This window comes from Solenopsis invicta, chromosome 13 (genome assembly GCF_016802725.1).
Source record: "Solenopsis invicta isolate M01_SB chromosome 13, UNIL_Sinv_3.0, whole genome shotgun sequence".
Classification (NCBI taxonomy): domain Eukaryota; kingdom Metazoa; phylum Arthropoda; class Insecta; order Hymenoptera; family Formicidae; genus Solenopsis; species Solenopsis invicta.
Window position 1 is genome coordinate 5,554,919 of NC_052676.1, and position 20,742 is coordinate 5,575,660.

Below are 20,742 nucleotides of genomic sequence, written 5' to 3' on the forward strand. Positions count from 1 at the left end.
AATTTTGGCTCTATATCGTTATTGAGACATTTAGGTTAATGTGATATTTTAATTATTAATATTTTAATAACACACAACGACTAAACCTGAATTAGCATTTAGGTTAAAATTCACCCATAATAGCAGAGTGTATCGTTAAAAATATTTCGATATTTTGGTATTCTGAACGGTATTCTGAAATACTTTATACCTAATATAAAGTTATATCTGATATTATACATTTTGCAAAATTAAAATTAATACTTCTAGTTTTTTGAGTTGTGTATTTATATACTTTCTACTTACATTTGTATATTTTTTTAAGTTTAAAACCTCGTCACGTTACCGAATTTGAATAAAACCGATTAAATTTCGAATTCTTAACCGATGTTGCTGCACCGAAAGTTTTATACATTTTCTCATCCGTAAAGCCCTTTACCTTCTTCTATCTGTTCTAAAATGGCGAGAACAAATAATCCTCCCTCGCAAAAAAAAAATATCCACAAGATAAATTACAAATTTTCCGAAGAAAAACTTGATTCCGCTTTCCTATCCCTTTTCTCCTCGCCGGCGTTATTCCATAATATATATCTCGTGACGGAATACGCGTCTTATTTCCGCGTTAGACGAGCTCTTAATGTAAAAACACCGCGAAAAGGGATTCCGGCGACGCGAGCGCGAAATCTTTATTTCGCGCTCGCGAGCGAACGAACGAACGAACGAACGAACGAACGAAACGGTGGAATGCGGATTCGCGAAACTTTCCGCGAAGAAGAAAGAGAGAGAGAAGTTTCCGCGTTTCTGTCTGAGCTCGCGGAGATTTACAAGTCACGTACCGGGCGTCGTAAGCTTATAAATCTTTAATGCGCCGTCTTTCAACGCGCGCCGCCGGGAAATATTGCGCGAGCGATGAGAAAAATGTGGGTCAGACGCGAAGAATGGCGCTGGCAGGATCCTCGAGATATAAGCAGTCGCGGGCACAAAGATCCGATTGTAACGGAAACGTCTCGAGGGCTGTGAAAAGGGCGACATTGAGGACTTTTCAAAAGGGAAAAAAAAGAGACTCGATAGAGCGATCGACAGTTAGTGAATTTCGAGTGGATTTCGCGGGTTTCGACATGGCAAAGCGCGTAATTAGCAGTAACATCGAGATATGTGAAGATTGGAGTTCGATATTAACCCCTTAAGGCACAATCCGGGATGTCCGACCGATTTCTACACACAGAAAAATGTCATTCTCCTGCTAAGACAAGCAATTACTCAATTTTTCTTCTTTTAAGCAAAGTTGGGTAGTAACTAGTTAGAAAGTTAAAAAGTTAATAATTTTAAATTTAACTTAGTTAATTTGTAACTCTAACTAATTATTTTTAAAACACATAAACTTTAATTTATTAACTTCTTTTTAGGTTAAAAATTTATCTATGTGAAAGAAAAAAGTGCATTCCCAGATGAAAAAAAAAATATTTCTTTGTTGTTTCATGTAAACTTAATTTACAACTAAAATATTAAATTTGTTTAATAATCCATATTACAATTGTTTCGAATAATCGAACTAAAAAATTATGAATTTCTAATTTAATATGAATAATGCTTTTTAAAATTACTTTTAATTTAAGTTAATTTAATCTTAACGTAACTAATTAATTATATAAGCTATTAGCTCTAACTGGTTGAAAATATACATTAACTTACCCAACCTTGCTTTCAAATAACAATTATCCTTATAAAGAATATTTTCTCTCTTAACAATAATCTTATAAATACACTTATTATTTACTTGAAACAAGTAATACTTACTTAAAATAAACTTCTGTGTACACACAGAAAAAAATATAAATTAAGTAAATATTACTTACTTCAAATGTATCATAAGTTCGTCATAAGCATCAAATTTATTTAAAATTATTCTGAACTTCCTAGTAATTTATTATTTCAATCAAGAATATTAAGTTAAAATAAAAATTTAATTGCTTATTATTCTTTTTCTTTCGATACAATTTTATAATATTCTTCGAAAGAGTACAAATTCTTTTCTTCGGCGTATGATAATGAACTTTTCTAAAATTTGTGATCAGGAAAATATTCTTTGTTAAAGATAACTATATTTACGAGAAGAAAAAAAGTAAATTGAGTAAACGCTTTTCTTATCAAGAAATAGAATTAATACTTTGCTCCGTGTATCCATGGAAATTTCTCGAAATTTCAAAAGTAATTAAATTATATTTAATCATGTTATATTTTTTTCCAAAAAGAAATGCAAACATTTATACTAAAGAAACTTGAAAATTGATGTTTACAAATTTTTAATAGATTCGATTTTAAATAGATGAAAAAAATGGAGCTCCCTTTCACAGTACACCATGAAGATTACTGCGAAAAAGCCACTTCGTTCCTAAAATGCTTCTCTTATAACAAATCGATAGCTTCTAATCGACGAAAGTAACTCGACTATTTATCGCCAATCGAACTTGCCGAAGTAACTGACCAATTCCTCTCCCATCTTAATTTTACTTCAACCGTATTTTTGTTTTATTCGTGATTCAACTGTCGGGAACAAAATTGAGAGGCTGTACGTGATAGGGCATAGGGAAGAGATCTTAAAAGAAGAGAGAAAATGCTCGCCGCTCGAGTACTCGTAGGTTCTCGGGGACTCATTGTAGAATCGGGCGAACTGCACAACGGTCCCGGTAGCGTGAAAGGGTTATCGATACGTGTCGCGCGCGACGATAACAGAAGATAAGCAGGTGCTTCAGGTACGAGACGAATACCTTGGCTAAAAGGAAAATGTCATTCGCATAATGCGAACGCTCTCCGCGTGCCCCGGCAGCTTTTGTGCCGAAAGCAGTCCTCGATTCGTTTTCATTCGCATTTATCACCCATCGGGTCGTGCGCGAATAAAGGGGAGGCAGAATGCTCTCGGGAAGGTGGAGAACGAGCAAGAGCATTCGCTTCGCGAAAGAAACGCGAGGAAAGGAAAGGATATTACGCGGTGTGGCAGGGATTCTCAAACCAGCGCGAAAATTCGCGGCTGGGCGTATCCTGTCCATCGCCTTCCCGAATTGTATTAGGCGAGATACATGTGTATACGATTTTCAAATAAAGCTAAGGTATTAAAGAAGAATTGAGGAAAATAAAATTGGAGTTGGACCGAGAGAACCGAGTGTGCTCAAAAAGAGGAATGACCAGAAACTTATAGGACATATTATTCTATCCGAGTTTCTATTTAAAAATTAACGTGTCATCATTTTAAATAACTTTTGTCTTTCTTCATTTAGGATTCAGTAGAAAATTAGTTTTCGAAGTAATTTAAGTAATTTATCGTTCATTTGCTACACCAAAATGACATAATTCAAGAATTTCTGAGTTTCTGTGAAAAGGAAGAAAATTCTGATGAAACCATAATATACTGATTAAAAAGCTAATAAAAATACTTTTAATCCTCTACAATTAAAAGACTAGACGATTACTCCATTATATATGGCTATATGGAGTAATCATCTGGCCTTTTAATTGTAGAGGATTAAAAGTATTTTTATCATTTTTAATAATTCAAAATTTTTTTTTCTTCGAGTTAGCAAATAAACGAAATGATTCTCAAACGAATTGAAAGCATTAAAAAATAATTCAGGTATATAAAAAAATTGAAGTTGGATTAGAGAAATGCTTAAAGAAGAGGGAATAATAAAAATTTGAACAGTATTTATTCTACTCAAATTTCTATTTAAAAAGTAATATTTTATAAGTAGTTTTTTTTTTTTTTTCATTAATAAATTATCCAGCAGGGAATCAGTTTCTGAATTATTAAGCGACTTTCAAATTCATCAAAAATAAATTAAAAAAATAATTGAGGAATAAAACTAGAGATGGATAGTGGAGAGGTGTTCAAAAAAACTTATAGGGCATCGATCATATTCTTCAATCAGAGTTCCTAAAGTTCCGAGAACTAATATATTGTTATTTTAAGTAACTCTCTGCCTACCTTCATTAATAAATTATTCAAAAGAATATAAGTTTGAAATTATTAGGCGATATATGATTCAAATAACTTGAAGCGATTAAAAAATAATTGAAGAACATAAAACCTTAGTTGGATTAGAAAGTCGCTCAAAAAATTGGAAGAAAAAGTAACTTGCAGAACATCAAATGTGCAGTTATTCTATTCGAGTCCTTATCCAAGAATTAATGTACTCACTGAAAAAAATTATTTTATGCGTTTTTTTTCAGTGAAACCAAGCGGAATTTCTGGTTATTAAGTAAAAATTCCAGATGTTATAATCAGAACGTATGATGGATTTAATCTGATGATTTCTACAAGATTTCTGATTCGTCTTTTTGACCGAGACGTATTGATTGAATCTACTAAATTTCTAATGCAATGAGACTCTTTTTTTATTAGCCTTTTAAGTGTCACATTTTTCTTATTAGTAAATCATTCAGTACATGACATTGCATCATAGCACATTTATTTTTCTAAATTATTAATATAATAAATCATTGATTTCTTATGATTACCGACAATTTGTATATCATTGTACGTATATGACAAATATTATTAATATTTCGTGCATTGTCTGAATGAAAATTTTAATATGCACTTGACGAAAAACATCTAGCAAGAATTCCTTGCTAAATTAATCAAAATTGAATAAAAATATTCGCCAAAAGTAATATATTTTATATTTATTCAAGAAAACATCGAGAAATTGTATAAAAATAAACATACGCTGAGCAAAAAGTCAAAATCTCAGCAAGCAAGCCTGTGACATTTTTTCTTCGGTATTTATTGATTATAAAAAAAATCCCATTGTGATACTTGCATTTTTCTTATTAATTGATTTATTTATTAGGAACACAATTCATCATTTCACCGTTCAAAAATCGAGAGAAGATGAAATTTTTTATATCCGCGGATTCTGAGAGACATAAATCCCACGAACAAGTTTTTAACTCTCTTTTTTCCAATGCATTATATCTTATTTCAATTACTGTGCTACCTCGCTACTTCAAAGTGCTACTTTGCTACTTCGGAGCGCTCGAGTTTTCTTCGCACAATGAAATCTCTGGGCGTCGGGGGGATACCCGAAAATTCTGTCGCACGCGGAAAAGGCTGAAAGCAAGGACTCACCATTCGATGCTCCTGTATCCCCTGAGGCAGCAGTGAAGAGCCTTGAACGCACCCACGTTCGCGTACTCCATGGTAACGACCTCCTTCGTGAAGCTCAGGCCGCCCGGTAGATTATCGTACTTGTGTATCGAGCAGTAATCCTTAATCTCGTTGCCGAGGCTGATCGTCGACAGAATCGCGAGCACGATGACGACGTGCAGCTCGCTCGTCGACATCCTCATTTTTGCGCTCCTCGTCGTCGTCATCGTCATCATTCGTCGCACCACACGTCGATACGTTCGATATATCGATCGACAACAACACAACGGCACACTCGCGATCGCAAGACGGAACGACGACAACGACGGAAATCCGAAATTCACACACACGAGTTCGCGATCACCGCGTCAACACTGGGTTCACCGCGCGCGCCATCGAACTCGCGTCGATGCTGATGCGTTTACCGTCGGCGAGCCGCAAGTCCGCGTCATGCGAGCCCCTCGAAACGTTCGTCGCCGAAGGGCACACGCGAGCTGCTGCTGCTGCTGCTGCTGCTCCCTTTCCCCCTTCGCGAGTTCCTCCGCGCACCGCGCCGAAATCCGTCGCGCGACTTGCGCGCGCGCGAACTTCGAATTCGGATCGCGCGCCACGCGAAGTTGGCAGCGAATCCGTTCTCTCTCTCTCTCTTTTTCTCTCTCCCTCTCTCCCTCGCACACGTACGCAACGGTCGCGACGCGACACACTCAAATCAACTGCGGCGAGATTCCGAATTCGCGGAAGCCCGTGCGATGCGCCGTATCGCCGGCGGTAAACACAATATAATACCTCTCTTCTATCTCTCGCGTGTCGCTCTCTCGGAACTTCTCGGAGCAGCGCGGAGGAGCGGCGTATGTCCGCCGCCGCTGTGTGTTTGCCGTCAAACACGGAGCGTTTTGCGGGGCGCGTTTACCTGGGAACGTCAAACACTCGAAACGTCAGCGAGAGAGCTTCCTTCCTTTCTCGTTCGATCGCGCATCAACTTCGAGTTCTCCTCTTCCTCCTCCTCCTCCTCCTCCTCCTCTTCCGACTGATCCTCCACGTCTCGAGAGGCACGGCTTCTCGTCGACACGGCTAATATTTGCACGCGGCGGCGGCGGCGGCTTGCAACGGCTTTGTCCAAGCGCCGCGGATATTAGCCTTCGGTTCGTTTCTCGACCGGGAGAGCGACAAACCCGGCCGACTCGCTCGCTCGCTCGCTCGCTCGCTCGCTCGCTCGTACGCACGAGAACACACTGTGCGCGACACACGACACACTGCGAGGACAGAGCGGGTATGTGTACGGGACCGTACCGGGTACAATGCTCGCACCGCGAACTCCGACGACTCACTGACGCGCGCGATTCGACTGACTCTCCCCACCTGCCGGAACGAGCCGCCTGTTGCCTCACGCCGCTTCGGGCGACCTCGGCGCCGCTCGGCCGCTCGGCGCGCGGTGCGCCGGCCGGCCGCGCCGGCCGGCGGCGCGTGTTTATATACACGCGGCGCGGGCGGGCGACCGGGCGAACCCGCGAGAACGAAAGTTTATTTATTTCGTGGAAGTAAGAAACACAAGCGGTGTTGTGCTTAGATATCTTAAAATTATCTCGACGTAGATATACAAATTGTATGTACGTACCTAGATCCAGAGTTGAATAGGGATCGAAATAACTGATGCGACTTATTTAAAATAATATAAATATAAAAGAGATTCCGGAAACTTATTTAAAGTATAAAATAAGAAATAGGTTATGAACAGTTGTTTGAAATAATAAGTACTAAATCATTATTTTATTCTATTTTAGATACTTGTTTTTAAATAATGTTATTTCAAGTATGACCAACTTTGAGGGTTGGATAAGTTATGAACAAAATATAAATATTATCGGTTATAGCTAGATCTTATTGTTAATGCTGATTTTTATTGTGTGATTTTAGATATCTTTCCAAATGCACGAAACTGCGTGTGGAATAAATTTCTTGGTTATTAAACGCAGTTCTAAATTGAATAAGAATTAGTGATATCTTGTTATTAAATTGAAAGTAAATGTAATAATAAATGATGCTAACAAATATATAAATGTAAAAACTCTTTCCCTCTAGTTCATATAGTTGATATAAGTTAATATATTTTTTCAATCAAAGTTAGTTAAAGTTAAAAGCTCATAATATTATGTTAAAAATTACATGAGCAGAAAAACTAACTCAATTAAAAGTTAAGAGTAAGTTAAATAAAAAAGTATGATTTTGCTTGTGTTTTAAAGAATTAATATGATTTATGATAAACCGAAATAAACGGAAGGCTGATAAAAAAAATAATAATCTACATATTTTGTGTTAATTAAAAGTGAAACATTTCGTTTTACAAAACAATATAAAAATTATTTGCAATATAAAAACACGTATGTATGTCAAAGTTCAATGCATAATTTTTCGTTGTTTTATTGAGAATTAATTAAATTCAAAATTAAATTAAAATAAGTTAAATTAAAAGTTAATTTAAAAAAATACTTATATTAAATTAGAAATATGCAATTCTTTCAAATTGGATTACAAAACAATTATAATATGGATCATCAAATAAATTTAATATTTTAATTGTAAATTAAGTTTACATGAAATATAATGAAAAAATATTTTTTTATGTTGGAATGTATTTTTTCTTTTAGATAGATAAATTTTTAACTTAAAAAAAGTTATACGTTTTAAAAATAATTAAAGTTAAAAATCAGTTAAGTTAAAAGTTAGAAACTTTATAATTTAACTTTTAACATTTTACCTAATTATTACCTAACTTTGCTTAAATCAGGTAAAAATGATTAAAATTTAATTTTATCTAGATAAAATCATATCTCATTTTACCTAGATTTCTTATTAGAAACCTCTATTTTTTAAAAATAAAAATTCTTCAAATGATTTAATTTGTCAAGAAAAAAAATGTTTCTCGTTTGATTTGAATTAAACGCAAACAAAATTAAAGTTATAAAAATTTTTGATTCACTTATATTTTTGAGACTTATAATTTTTGCAAACTTGTGCTACTATTTTCTGATCTACGCAGTCTGTTGTTACACTTCAAAAAATTCTTTTGTTATAATAAATAGTAATTTGAAGGTTGAAGCACTAAAAAAAGAACACAATTATTTCATACTCGTAGTTCGCATTAATTTAAATAATCTGAAAAAGATAACTATTTTAAAAGATAACTATCTACGATAAAGACGGAGATAATACGTGCATTTTAAAATAATCTGAATAAAGATAAGATAAAGCCGATAAAATAAAATCGTTTCCTGTACTTATACTTTGTAGCATTAAAAATAAAATCGTTTCCTGTACTTATACTTTGTAGCATTAAACAATTGTTACAAACAATTTTTGTTATCTTACTTCTTTTTATTATCTTTAAGTATCAATATTGGTCAATCGCGAGTGTAATAAACTATACAAAAAGCACATAAATAAATAAAATATATGTCGTAAACTTTTCATTGGTCACCCACACATATAAAATAATCTTTACTGCTCTCGACAGCTCCGATCATGACCTGTGCGCGACAATTTAAAAAAAAATTGCATTTTTCTCGATTGAATAATATCACGCGTAAGTCGTTATTTATATCTAATCTCGAACGGCGATCTCTCGTACGTACGAAACGCGGATGAGCTAAAACTGTCAGACGAAGTTCTAAATTATCACGCACTAATATCACGCATGTTTGAGTGAGTAATAGCTACGCCAAAATTCGTACGCCTGTCTCATTTGCGGCGTCTAATGCACGTATTTATTTTTATGCGCGCCCACGCATTTCACGTACATATATACATACGCACACGAGCCAGCCTTGTAACGTTGACATGGCGAGACACCCGGTATAAGGAGATATAATGACGCATGAGTGAGAAAACGAGAGATGGACAGTGAGAAAGAGAGAACGAGAGAGAGAGAGAGAGAGACGCGTCATCATGCTCCAAGTAACACGGATTCTGGCCTCTCTGTTCCTCGAAATCTCCTTCGCGCTCTCTCGGCGCGATTAGACAGTCTGGTGCACTCGTTGCGCATTTGCAGGCCGCGACGTGCGTCTATACATGCGTGCGCGTGTATGCGTCTCGCATTCCGAGAAGCTTCGCGGTCACTTCGCTTCATCTCTCGTTGTTACATGGCGTAGCGAAAAGCTCGTCGTTGCAACGACGACGACGACGCGTCAGCAGCACGAATCGCGAAATTGCGTCAGTTACGAATCCGAATGGAAAAGCACGGGGGCTCGTATTTCTCCTTGATCTCTTCACATAAAGCCTCGGATCCTTTCAGCTTCCGCAGTCGCTGGCTTAAATAAAACTTCTGTTAAAGTTGCATATTATGAGAACGCAAAGTCAAAATTAAAAGATGATAACAATAAAAGGGCGTAATTGTGTATGTAAAATTGGAGCAAAGTCAATAGAGATTTCAAAAATAAAATCTACCTACTTTATTTTATTTATTAAAATTCCATTTATGGAAATATTGAAATAAATTGAAAATACAATTTTTATTTCAAAAATTCACAGAGATAAAATATATTTTCCATAGAGAATATTTGTGAATAAACAAAAACACAATTTTTTTTTTTAATTTTGAGTTTTATAATGTGCTCATGAATATAATAAAAGACCCGAATAAAAAATAAATTAAAAATAATCAAGAAATTTATCTTCTAAATCAATTTTGAAATAATTATTAATAAAAAAAGAAATATTGCACGGTTTTTTCTACTGTTAAACATCACAATTGTCTTTAATTTTATCTTTAATTATTCTTTGAAGAAAATTAGAAAATAAGAAAATAAACAATTTTTTAATTTAACTTAGTTAATTTTAAATGATTTAAATTTAACTTTAATTAGTTATTTTTGAAACAAATAAAATTTAATTTATTAACTTTTTTCAGGATAAAGTTTTTTAAGATAAAATTTACGTAAAAAAATACATTTAAATATATAAAAAACAATTTCTTTCTTATTTCATATAAATTTAATTTACAAATAAAATATTAAATTTATTTGATAATTCATATTATAATTACTTTAGCAATTTAACACTAAAAGCATGCAAATTTTTATAACGTAACATAAATAATGCTTTGCAAAATTAACTTTTAATTTAAATTAATTTATTCTTAACGTAACTTTTAACTAGTTAAATTTTTATTCTTTTATAACTTTTAATGTGAGTAAATTAATTTTATAAGCCATTAACTTTAACTTCATTTAGTTAAAAAATATATTAATTTATCCAACCCTGGCAATTTCTAGTCATATGAATATAATTTTGGTATTATTTTAAAAGCAACATTATCCTCTGATGGAGCTCACGCATAATAAAGTTAATAAACAAATAACAATGAATATAAGCACCCATGTAAACAAAAATTAATTGAAACGGATAGATATAAATTTATTTCAACTTTTTCGAATTCGCGCTTTAGATTTTTCAAATCCATTTAAATCTAAAAATAATATAAATACATCTGAATTCAACATGATGAATAGCTTATTTTGTATTTCAATTTGTTTGAACTTAAAAATAATATAATAGGGACACGAATCCATTCAAATTCAAAATGATGAATGGCGCATTTCGTATTTCAATCTATTTAAGTCCATTTGAATCCAAATATACTCCGGAACTCTAAAGGGCAAACTTGAATAAATTAAAATACAGTGCAATTTACAATTCATTTGAATTTATTTTTATTTGCTGGGCAGGCCTTACTTATTGTATGAGTACACACATTATTTCTGAAATATATATTTATTCCAAAAAATTGATACATTTGTATCGATTGTTTGTTTGTTATTTTCTGTGGTTAAGAAGTTAAATAATATTGCAATAAATTACAGCAAACCATAAAATGACGTATACTTAAAAACTTTGAAGCAAATTTTTATGAAATCAGTAGATATGCCTACTTTGTCACAAGTTTTCGTTGCACTAACACCTGTATCTACTTCCCATGACACATCTTTTAAGCACAACTCTAGATACAAAACGCGTTTTTAAATGGTAAATTCAAAAGTGATCTTTATTGATCATTAAATAAATGATTGATCTCATTTGGCTCAAGTTTACCTATACTTTATAATTTTGTTCTTCATCTCTAAAAGATTGTTTCTACTCATTTCAACTCCATTTCAATTTTTTCAGCGCTTACATTCAGCCTTCTGATTTTCTTATTTTGTTTCCTTTGATCTTCAATTGCTAATTCTGTCTTAATTTTAAATATATCTTTCTTCAAATATATTTTGTACTATTACTTCTCGCGCAATCACATTTTTTACACAATTTCGCTAAAATATAGTTTACCAAGCTATAAATGCAATACGGATCTGTACACTTCTTTTGCAATAACAAATTCAGATTTTAGTTGCGAGTGATCGTGACGAGCGGATTTGATCGTTCCATAAAGAATTGACATAGTAAATAAATGGACTCGCTATAAATAAGCATGATTAACGAGCTCATAAATAAATTTTGCACGTGCGACGCCTGATAATGATGCAGCGAGGCATTTAGTATTCATGCGGAGAAGGTGACTCATAATCCTACCTACCTACCGTGCCGTAATATAACGGGTGTGAATAAGGTCGCGCGTCGAACGGCATCGACGACGATGACGACGACGACGACGACGACAACCGAGCGCGATAAAAACGTGCACGCCCAATGAAAAACCCGGCTTGTTTGCGGCTGTTAATTAAGTAGTCAATACCGAAAGCGAGAATGAAGACCAGATGCTATCATTGATATCGTTGACGTCCCGTCAAGTATCGTTACAGCCACGAGCATCTCGAGGTGAGAGATGTTTAGGGCTGGTTAGCGACCGATTAACCTTTTCAGTCACAACATATTATATAAGATATCTTTTTTTATTATTTTTTTTTTAATTACGTCATGTAAGATTTATTAATATTATTAAACTTTTTGCTGTTTTCGACTAACTGTTCAGTTTTGACTCTCCAATGATCATTTGTTCAATATTGTTAACATTTTTGTTGTTATAAACAACTCAGCAAACAAAAATAAATTTAAATCAATTGAAAATTGCAATTTATTTTAATTTATCCAAGTTTGCACTTTAGAATTCTAAAGTATTTATGGATTTAAATAAACTCAAATGGATTGAAATAGGAAATGCACTATTCATTATTTTGATTTCAAATAGATTCATATCCCAATTATATTATTTTTGGATTCAAATAATTTGAAATTCGAAATAAACTTTTTAAATACTTTAAATTCGGATATATTCATATTATTTTTGAATTTAAATGTATTAGAAAAATCTGAAACGCAAATCCGAAAATGTCGAAATAAACTTATTTCTATCCATTTCGAATCATTTTGTTATAAAATTAATATCTAAAAAGTGCTACATTCTTATCTTAAATTTATTTGTACGTAAACTATTCCAGGTAAACGCATACTTTTTTTTCAAATAAAGTAGATACCTTAAGGAATAAAAAACAATTTTTTTGCAGATTTTTTTTCAAATTCAATTTTCAACTCTTCACACAACACAAAGTTAAAACAGTGTAAGTTTCTACAAATAAATATAATTTTGCAATAATTTGAAAGATTTATGTGTTATGTACTTGTGTACAAAGATTACTAGAAATTTTTAGTAATTTTAAATTTTCAATTAAAATTTTGTTTTCAAAATGTCAAATCTAATGTGATGGATCGATTAGATTTATTATAATTTCCAAGTATTTGGAAATTATATTTACGCTATTGAATCCGCCATTTTGAATTTTAGAAATCTTATTTTGAGTGGATTTGAATTAAACAATCGAAAATCTATAAAAACATGATGTGAATATCCACCCGTTCTCCAAATTGCGTAACTGAAAGAGTTAATTTATTCAGCAATTATGATTTATAGTGTTAATGCTTAATAATATTTTATTAATATGTAGTATTAATCTTTTGCTATTCAACGGACGAAAAAAAAAGATTAGAAAATCTCAGTAATTCTCAGAGCTAATTATCAATTAATCAGAATTTGAATCTTCTTGCGAGAATTGTTTGCAAAATAGTAATTACGACAAACTGATAATTACTAATATTACTAGATAGATTATACATGTTTTCCAGGAATTATTGATGTAAAGCCGGTCTACATTATTCAAGAAGGCTACAACCTTCTGTTCGAAAAGAAACAGATAGCATTCTAGGAAACTGAAATGTCGTTTGTTTATCGAGTTCCACATATCTTGCTCGTGTTTACTTAGTTACTTTAATTGCCTTATGATAATTCTGCTCTACTTATGCTTTTTTTTCTCATTTAATACTTATTTATCTTACAAACAAATTTGTACATTATTACATATCAGTTTACGTTGGTGATTTATGTGTATCATGATAAAATAAGTAAAATATTGTGAATATTAATTACAGATTTGCGATACAACCATCATCTTTGATCAGTTGAATGAACTAATCAAGAGATAAATTACCGAAACACGGTAAAATAGTATTGTTTTATCTATTAGTTAAAAAATTATTATAAATATGTAGAAATAATAATATTAGTTTACATATAAAAATTATTTTCACAAAATAACAATTTTTTATAATTTTAATAATAGAATCAAATCTGGAAACCACAAAAAAAACGGAGAATTAAAAAAGTTGAACAAGAAATAGTAATATCACATTATTAAATTGAATGTCAATTTAATAATAAATGATGCTAATAAGTATCTAAATATGAGAGCCTCTTTCTCCTAAAAGTTAATAATATGTTAATATATTAAGTTAATATATTTTTTCAACCAAATTAAAATAAAATTACAGGTTTTTAAAATTAATCTTTTTACGTTAAATGTTACATGAGCAATAAACTCATTCAATTAAAAGTTTCGTTAAAAATAAATTAAATAAAAAGTATGATTTTACTGGCATATATATGTTACAGCAGAGAAAAATGGAGAAGGTAAATGTAAGAATTATTTTATTAAAAACGCAGAGAAAAAAATTTATAATACACTAAATATTTCTTTTATTCAAATTATATAACTTTCATATATCACTTTAAACAAAAAATTCGCGTTCTTTAGCACAATATTTTACAAGTAATAATTTATTGCGTAATTTGACCACTTTACGTTTCAATTAATTCCTGGCTCTATATCGTTATAGCTCCAGATAATAATAGCTGTTACTATACAGGATTCATCATTATCTTTGCGCACTCTTGAAGTGGTCAGTTATCTATCTAATCTATCTATCTAAGCTAATCATATAATTCTTTCAATACAATCAAATCACTTGGTTTCCTTCGCTGTTCGCGTTAATCCCAGATTGTCCAGTAACGCCTGTGGACTTGGATCCCTTCCCCTAAACTTCCTAAACACCTCGGCGGAAGGATAACTGCCGCCTAAGGACAAAAATGTATTGCGGAACCTAGCGCCCAACTCCTTCTGCGATTCGTCGGATTTGTTTTCTTGGAAAGCTGTATATAAATCGGCAGCTATCATCTCGGACCAAACTTTGCTGCAATTTAACGGTTTAACAGATTCATTTAGTGTTTGCGCAATGTGAACTACGATAACATTTATAAACATTTATCATACCAATATTATAACAATTATTAAATAACTTACTTTTTGTTACTTCATTATAGTATAAAAAAATTTTGTATAATTTGAAATAACAATTACATATATTTAAATCAATTTGCAAGAGTTCTTTAATATATATAATATAAAAAAATTCTACGATACCTAAAATACGCGGCTGCCCAATTGCCGCTCCATATAGCTTCAAAGTTGCAAACGTGAACGTCCCTTTTTTCGAGAGGTAACACGAAATACTTCGGCCAGAGGCGTTTCATCATGGGTACCCAAAATGTTTCACTATAATTTTTTCAATAATAAAATAAAATTTTATTAATAATTAAATAACGCGAAGACTGACATCATTTCAGTACTAAGTTGTTCGAATTATTATATTGAAAGAATGGCAAATATTTTGTTTATTTTAAACATTGATATAACAAGATAGGTTAGGATAGAAATATTCAATTAATGAATTATGTTTCTTTTAAATAACTTAAAAAGAAATTCGGATTTAAGATTTATTGAACAAAAATTCTTCATAAACTGATGCTTACCTAGAATGCAACTCCAGATCCAAATGTGACAAGTAAAGTTCTTTGCAAAGTTTGTAGCCAGCTAAATGCGATCTTATCTTTTTAATGCCCTCGATAGCTTCTGCAGGTAATGGCTCCTTTGTTTTATAATGTTCAGAGATTTTTTGCAACATGAACGGTTCGTATAACCTAATACCATTGAATAAAATTATATAAAACAAAATTAAAATAGATCTTACACTTATTAATTAATTATAAAATTAACGATGATACGTAAAAGTAAAAATACAAAAAAGCTGTTAAATGTGTGTGAAAGAGATAAATACAAAATAACTATACCAGTTCTCCATAAAGAAATCGCAAATAAATACCGCATCCCATTCCACAAACGACAATCCGGCAATGTCAGAGTACTCAATCGTAGTTAGCAAATGTTGCAAAGCGTGCCCAAACTGTAATGTAAAAACAATTGTAAAATATTATTTTATTAATAATGCCGCATACAACCATTATAATTTTATAAACAATATAATACACCAAATATTTAGCATAAAGTGGTATAAAATTTAAGGAGTGATACTAGATGATAAAATAAGACTAAAATAAAAAATAACAAAATTGCGAGGTTTTGTTTTTTTAATTATAAACATAAATATGCGCTTTAAGTACTCTTTTTACATGAATATTTAAATATTTATGATCTACTTCTGAAATTTTCTTTCATTTGTTGCCGAACATCTTGTATAATAGCTTATTACCTTCTGGAAGAGGACTTGTACGTCTCTGAAGGAGAGCAAAGACGGTTTATCGCCTATCGGTGGCGGAAAATTAAAGATCAGAGCAATCAACGGAGTGCTATTGCCAATTTTGCTTTTGCTTTTGATCGTAGATACCCATCCCGAGTCCTGCTCTTTGCGGAATTTCTCCCTGCCTCTGGCATAAGGATCCAGGTAGAAGTTTGCGATGGGTGTTGCACTGGATCCGTTCAAATCGAATATGTCAAAAAACCAAACATCTTTGTGCCAGATATCTGCTTTCTTACTTTCAACAATTTTCACGTTGAAAAGTGACTCGATGTGATTGAAGAGGCCCGACAAAACAGTCGGTAGCGGAAAGTACTCTCTCCATTTGTACTCGTTGCAGCTGAATAAACGCAAAATTAGGTAAAACATTTAAAACTACTTTGTATTTTTTATTCGATATCATGGATTTTCAGCAAAAATAAATATCAGCAAATATTTTAAATAATACACAAATTCTACTAGATATATTTATACTTTATATTTTTTCTTTCAAATACTTATATTTTACAATGTAATCTATCGTAAGATAATATTTTAATATATGTATATGTCGTAGGCAAATAGCAATTTTAGAAAAATAGTATCTGATTAGGCAAATAGCATTTGCCTGGTCAAATAGCTTAAAATTAAAACACAAAATGCCTGCTTTAAAAACCCAATAATTATAGAATTTTTGTGTTTTTCAAGCAAGCATGTTGTGTATTTAAAGTAGAGAATTAAAAACACAAAATGCCTGCTTTAAAAACACAAAAATTATGTAATTTATTCTAACCTAACCTAACCTGGCAAATGCTATTTGCCTAGTCAGATACCATTTTCCTAAAATTGCTATTTGCCTGCGACATATATACAATTTTTTGATACAAAATATATGATATTTTTTATGTGGATTTGAAGATTTTTTATCTGGATTTTAATTTACTTACTTATACATGCTAAGACGTTGTTTTCTACCCCAATACGCAATATCCCATACCCTTATAGCATCATTAAACCCTCTCTCTTTTGCAAAATCAGTTAAACTTGCGATTTCCTGTTCCTGAACCGGAAAGGCTTAAAAAACAACAAATAATTATTAATGAATTAATATTAGCTGATAATAATTTGAAATTTATTATTACTATCACAATTTCAGTGTAAAAAATTAATAAAAAATATGATTGCTTCTAACAGATTAATTAATAATGTTAAGTGTTCGTTCATCATTTTAACAAATCAGTGCTGTATTAATTAATTACTTCTGAATTACATTTCCCATTTTTATGATAAAATATTTACATAAAATTAATTGTATGAGTATTACCAGTTTGTCGAAGAGTTTCTAGCGTGTCGTGCAGATTCTCCAATGTGCCGGCCATCTTTGTTTGCATGCTCATATCCGCGTAATTTTTGAATCCTAAGCGTTGCGCCTGCTCAATTCTTCTTCCTCGGAGTTCCTCCAACGTCACACTGGCTTGAACGGATCTTTCTTGATAATTAGAGCACCGAGTAACGTCAGCATCCCAAATCGCTGCCCTTAATTCGCGATCAGGACAATATTCTAACGGAAATACAAATCATTTAAAATGTTTGAACTTCAAAATTTCATTAATTTTAATAATAAAAATGTATACCCATAAACGGTTGTAGAATGTACGGTTTTAAAGTGATCTTCCAAGGCCCCATGTAAGGTTGCCTAGGATCGGTCGCAATAGACTGCAGATAATCTTCTGGAAAATCTTCAATAATGTGCTTATTATGTATTGCCATATTATACACGGCTGTAGAACTCTAAAAAAAAGATTAATTTAATTTTTAATTTGTTTCTATGCTTCTCTCAGGGTAAATTACAAACGTTCATAAAGACAAAGAGTGCACTGTAATGGCAAAAATAAAATTCTGATAACAATGTTATTTTCTTCAATGTAAAATAAAAATAATCTCTACAGCCTTGGTCAACAGTATTAAGCACCTACATTGTTAAAAATATTTTACTAAAAATTTTTTACTAGAAAGATTTTAAATAGAAATTGAAATACGAAATTATACATAGTCTTTATTTCAAGAATACTTTAAACTTATGTATAACATCAATAATCAATATAAAATATTACAGATAAAAGATAAGACAAATTCCAGATAAATAAAATAAAATAAAAATATAGGTGCCAAATACATTTGGCCAAGGCTGTATATAAATATAAATAAATTATATATATAATTTATTAGTCTTTTCTAGATTCGCGTATTATAATTATTAGAAATGTTTCTGATTATATAACAGACCTCATATTTCGCCTTGTATTCCTTAATTTTCGTCATGATATAGCTTAAGTCATCCGAGTATTTTTCAAATTCTTTACCCTGGAGTTGCAGGCCATTCAAAGTTCCCTCCAACACATACTTGGTAAGCACTCTCCTCTGTGAATGTGTCAATTTAATATCCTTATTTTCCAGTGCTTCCTTGCATGCTTTAAAGAGTGGTGCACTGCCAAATTTGCTAGCTATGGCTCTTGTGGCACGTTCATGAATACCCATGTAACATTTTGTTGGCATCATACTCTGATTACCAAAGTACAAAGTTTTTGCTATCCCCCAAGTAGTCTCTAGAGGAAGATATGCGTCTTCGATTGGGTGCAACCAATCATTAAATACATCTACATTTTTTGCTGTAAAAAGAATAAAAATTATAATTAGATTATATTTCTTTTGCTCAAGAGTTATATTACGTTAATTTTATTATTACTATTGATAGAAAAAATCTCAAAATGTTAGTCATTCTCTCTATTCATATTACATTAAAAATTGCATGTTTGAATATATATTAATTATTAAAATATATTATCAGTCTTAAAATAAATTAATACTTTTATAATTTATTTAATTAAAAACTTTAGTATAAAATACTAATACTTAATAAATGATACCTCTTTAGTTTGATGTTTCATACTTACAGTCTACAATATTTTCCAAGTTTTTCATTTTCTCTTCAAAATCCACAGTTTGCTTTCCAATAGCCGCTATACATTTTTCAATTGTAAGTGTGTTAAATTCTGGTAAATTATCATCCTTCAATAAAGGATTTTTCTCTGACGATTCTTCGCCTATTTCTGGAAGTCTTGACATCAGGGAATAAAAATATAAACTTATATAAAATACAAAATAGACACAAATATAAACAAAAAATTTATTGTAAGCACTTAACAAAAATATAGTCAAACAAAAATGTAAAAAAGATATAAAATAATTATATACTCTACGTAATTTAATTAGAAATTAATATATTTAGACTTATAGTTTGTTACATAAATATATTACAATGTAAATTATGTACATTATGAAATTAATTTAAATTTAAACAATTTTTTATATATATTTAAATACAAAAATATATATTATTAAATAATAAATAAATAGATGATATAGAAAATATTAAAGAAATTATACAAATAGTCCACAAATATACAATAGATACATAAATAAAATAAATAATAGAAGAAATAATAAAAAAATAACAGAACGCAATTTTAAAACACATGTACGAAAGTATAAATAAGTTTTGATCTCTAAACGATAAAAGTAGAGCTGTAATTAATTAATAAAATTTATGAATAAAAAAACACTTAACAAAATGTTAAAAAACACAGAAACAACGTGAGTTCTAGTGGAATTTAACCTCTACGTGACAAAACGAACTTACAGGACTATATATCCGTGTCGCTTCGGAATTTTCAAGAAACTCCGTTGCGTTAGAGCGATTCTTTTTCCGAGAAAGGACACCGCCATTTCACACACGAGGACAATTACTTTTTAAATAACATCAAAAACACATCGCGATCCAATTGAAAAAGGATTACCCAACCTAAAAGCCGCAGTGATCGCATCAATACATCGAACTCTACGATCTCTCGAATCGCTCGAGACACAATCGATATCGTCGCAATTATGGTTTGCCGCCGCGCAATGCGCACAATGCGTATTCATAATAATTTATAGAAACTGTTTTGATTATATGTTGTTATATGTATAAATTATATTTTACATGTATAAATATATATATATATATATATATATATATATAAATTATGTAACCTATATTTTATTTCCAGATCAATCTCTGCAAGCCCAGATATTCGAATATAACTAATTCTTCATGTTGCCCTGGCAAAGTTTCATTTTTTGGTCTCTTGATTTTTTTGGCAGAAAAAATAATAAGACAAATATAATTGTTTAAATTATTTATAAATAATGTTTATGTACAAAAGAAACATATAATATTACTCATACGCTTAATATATGTATATAAATAAAAATATTATTTTACTTGTACTTTCTACACATTTGTCGATATTATCATAATTAATATTTTTAACAAATATTACATTCAAACATTACAAAAAGATTGGAGGATCATATTCCTCATTTCATCATATATAAAATCATTTTACTTTGTTTTAATTATTGCAACGATATCTAATAACATTTTTTGTTTTAATTTATTTGAGTCCATTTAAATTTAAAAATAACTCTAAAGAGCGAACTCGAATAAATTAAAATGAATTGTAATTTTCGATTTTCATTTGAAATTTTAAAATATATATTTTATAAAATTTATTCCCACCAGAGATAAACACCCAGAGAATCCTGCATTTTGAAAACAAAGCATTTTAGAACATATGTTTAAAAAATAAACTTTTCTTCACAAAATAAAAATGAAGGAATATTCCCTT

At 31.2% G+C, this 20,742-nt stretch overlaps 2 protein-coding genes across 3 annotated transcripts in view; both read right to left on the reverse strand.

The window, feature by feature from the left end:
- The window catches only part of LOC105193799 (interleukin-1 receptor accessory protein-like 1), a 293,637-nt gene extending 287,165 nt beyond the window's left edge, over positions 1–6,472 (reverse strand). For both annotated transcript variants that reach the window (XR_005576180.1, XM_039456823.1), the window contains exon 1: positions 5,105–6,472. Coding sequence is in view for 1 of the 2 variants with exons in the window: in XM_039456823.1 (XP_039312757.1) it covers positions 5,105–5,358 (254 nt within the window). In the remaining variant the exon portion in view is untranslated. The remainder of the gene's footprint in view (positions 1–5,104) is intronic.
- Positions 6,473–14,126: 7,654 nt separating this feature from the next.
- On the reverse strand, positions 14,127–19,901 carry LOC105193798 (probable cytosolic oligopeptidase A). The gene is made up of 11 exons (XM_011158392.3): positions 19,713–19,901; positions 18,967–19,130; positions 18,299–18,681; positions 17,647–17,803; positions 17,337–17,573; positions 16,960–17,086; positions 15,989–16,373; positions 15,570–15,682; positions 15,252–15,419; positions 14,863–14,994; positions 14,127–14,632 (listed from the first exon to the last, which is right to left on the reverse strand). The coding sequence occupies exons 1-11, from the start codon at positions 19,796–19,798 to the stop codon at positions 14,404–14,406; spliced, it is 2,181 nt and encodes a 726-aa protein (XP_011156694.1). The 5' UTR covers positions 19,799–19,901; the 3' UTR covers positions 14,127–14,403.
- Between the last annotated feature and the right edge of the window lie 841 nt (positions 19,902–20,742).

Bases quoted from the DNA above. Each gene is read 5' to 3' on its own strand.
- LOC105193798 (XM_011158392.3), bottom strand. From the start codon at position 19,798: ATGGCGGTGTCCTTTCTCGGAAAAAGAATCGCTCTAACGCAACGGAGT. The intron at 19,131-19,712 runs GTAAGTTCGTTT...CCTGATGTCAAG, and splicing joins CGACACGGATATATAGTCCT to ACTTCCAGAAATAGGCGAAG. The intron at 14,633-14,862 runs GTATCGTAGAAT...GTTAAATTGCAG, and splicing joins TGGGCAGCCGCGTATTTTAG to CAAAGTTTGGTCCGAGATGA.